Below are 2,881 nucleotides of genomic sequence, written 5' to 3' on the forward strand. Positions count from 1 at the left end.
CTTTTCCATGGGATTCAAAATAAAAGTCAATCCAGTTTCTGTTTTAAACCAATTACTTTAATGAATGGTGCCATGGAATGGTGAAGAATATTCATTTGAAATACTCACAATTTTGATACAGAATGGATTTAGTTACCCAAGATTGTGTGTCAAAATCATAATTTATTTGTATTAACTAGAAATAGTTATTCTGAATATTCTATTTAACCCTCAACTGCATAAGCCCGCCTTTTGGCGGGCATCATTTAAACACCTGTATAATGTGAATCGTACGGCGGATGACATTGCTTCAAGGGGAATTTTTATTTGTCAATGTTTTTTCTTTATTTTTGTCTTTGGCGTCATTTGTCTATGTCGTACGATTGGTGAGTTATAAACAAAAATGTGCACGAAAACGAAAATTTGACAAAATAAATTATTCGGTTTCCAAATTAGACATATTTTTGACACTTTTAAACAATGGATTTCATTGTTCTCTGACTTATTTCTATCGCATTTCCTGACTAAACCATGGGAAATCTAGGATTATGAATATTTTTTTCGTTATCTATGGCCAAAAATCAACCAAATACCAGTACTCCCAGTCCTAGGAAAAATTCATGCAGTTGAGGGTTAAATTGTGAATGCCTTTTCTCTCTTTTGGATTTTGTTGTTGAAAAAAAAACGTCTAAATTGCTCATTAGGCTTCGAAATAACAATCTTCATACTTACAAAAATACCTTCTATGGAATATAAGAAGTTTAACAAAAAAAAAACGTTCAAGCTCAAGTAGCAACTAAATGGACAATACCATACAATGCAACATGGATCCATTAAAATGTCTTCAGAATATATCCTTTTGGTTTCTTAATTAATAAAAATAGCAAACGCAATCAGGATTTTTTTGCGAAAAAATTGTTGTGTTTAATTGTATTTTTGATGATTTTGAATGGTAAAAAAACCGTGGTACAGATTCAAGAAAACTTGAAACACAACATTTTTTCTGTTTTTTTTTTCTTCATATTTTGTTGTTGTTTATGTATGACCTTCACGCAGGATTCCCCAGTGCTGGATGTTCTTTACTGCATTCTGGTGAGTTGCTGGATTATTTCGACAAACTTGGGACGAATAGATGGATCTTTATGCCAGCAATTTTGCATCAAGTCACACCTGTAAATGATAGAATGATCATGAATACATGAGGCGCTTTAAAAACATCGAAATCACTTACATAGCTGGTGTTGCATGGGGTGGCTTCTTCATTTGATAGCCCGGATAATGGTATTGTCCAGGCGAACAAATTTCGAACATAAAGTTGGCGAACGAGTAGACGTCTGAGACTTCGCTGTAGATGTTGTTATACAAGCACTCTGGAGCAGACCATACTAGTGGTAGTTTATCACCATCTCTTTTTTTATAGACTTTGGTGACTGGGTCTACGCGTCTGGTCAAACCAAAGTCACCAACTTTGGCAATCGGTCCATTCGGTCCATCATCCAACATGATGTTCCTTGCGGCAATATCATTGTGGACGAATCCACGTGATGTTATATATCTTAGTCCATTTGCAACATCAATTGCCCATTTGATCAATAATTTAACATCTGAAACAATCATTCAAGAAAGAAAATCTTCAATATATGAGCTCATTCCAAGTATTTTGAATACACACCTGATTTAAAATGTTGATACCAATACAGGATACTCCCGTATTTGCATTTTACCATGACAATAAAGTCATCTATTTTAATATTGAAAAATAAAAATTTATTAAAAATATACCGATAAAATGTTTTTCTAGAAACTCACGGTCCTTGATGATGGTCGGAATGTGCAATTCAACGATATTGGGATGTTTTCCCAATTGCGCCATGATGTTACGTTCAAAATTCACATCATCTATAGCCTATTGACATTAACGAACTTCAATAAGTAAAATCAAGCGTTTCAGATAATTGAGTGGCATACCTTTCGATTTTCCGTTGGCTTGATGATTTTTACAGCCACCGATTTCACCCCATTTTCAGAGTTTTTAAAATATCCGGCACAAACAACCCCATAGGCACCCGAGCCAAGTTGGTTTTTCAGCTCAAGCTGCCCTCCACCGCATCTATACTTTCCCTTACATATATGATTTTTATTGTCTTTCTTTTTTACATTAGCGCGAAAGGCCCTTAAGACCACATAGGTCCCAAGGGCCGAAATTATCAAAATCACAAATATTACTATTACAATCCCAAATTTTTCTGAAATAAAATAAAATACTTGAAAAATCCATATGCATAAGACCTAAGACGAAAAAAAAGCTGTTGCATTCAAGTATTTCATAGAATGACGAAATACTATGAAGCGATGAATCATCACTAAAACTTTCAAACATTGATCAAATTGCACCGAGTTTCTAATGAATTCTCCATTTAGATAGAAAAAAATTCAATAAATCATGGAACCACTTTGAATGTTAGGTTATTTTATCACATTTTCTTTCTTAAAAATGAAATTAATCTATTTTATTAGAAACACAAATCACATTTGCCCACATACCTCCTATTAACATCTCCCCCCATCAAAATGCGGTTAGACGGTCGTTTATATACTCTTCGAGCCACCCATCTCGTATGCATGTGTGTGTATTACGTCTGGAATCTTCGAAATACGTCGATATATGTTCTTCTTACTTACTCTCTGGTGTGACATTTACATACTATCAGTATTATACGTATTATATTTGTATTTGTTTATGCATTGGATGCGTGCAAGTGCAAGTATGTAACGCGTCAAGTACATTACTGGATTTAAAGATATGTTACAATAAAGAGTGAGTGAGACAAATATATATGGGGATAAGCATGCCAATTTCTCTGTCGCATAGGATGACAGTGTAAATTTGATTTTTTTTTTT

General features: G+C 33.9%; 1 protein-coding gene across 1 annotated transcript; it reads right to left on the reverse strand.

The window, feature by feature from the left end:
• Nucleotides 1-878: 878 nt before the first annotated feature.
• On the reverse strand, nt 879-2,672 carry LOC129571274 (tyrosine kinase receptor Cad96Ca-like). Its single transcript, XM_055451050.1, has 6 exons — nt 2,524-2,672; nt 1,948-2,225; nt 1,789-1,885; nt 1,652-1,720; nt 1,211-1,583; nt 879-1,149 (listed from the first exon to the last, which is right to left on the reverse strand). The coding sequence occupies exons 1-6, from the start codon at nt 2,534-2,536 to the stop codon at nt 1,059-1,061; spliced, it is 921 nt and encodes a 306-aa protein (XP_055307025.1). The 5' UTR covers nt 2,537-2,672; the 3' UTR covers nt 879-1,058.
• Nucleotides 2,673-2,881: the final 209 nt, after the last annotated feature.

The sequence above is a fragment of the Sitodiplosis mosellana genome, unplaced genomic scaffold, assembly GCF_009176505.1.
Source record: "Sitodiplosis mosellana isolate CC-2019 unplaced genomic scaffold, AAFC_SMos_1.0 Smas_scaffold_1831, whole genome shotgun sequence".
Lineage (NCBI taxonomy): Eukaryota > Metazoa > Arthropoda > Insecta > Diptera > Cecidomyiidae > Sitodiplosis > Sitodiplosis mosellana.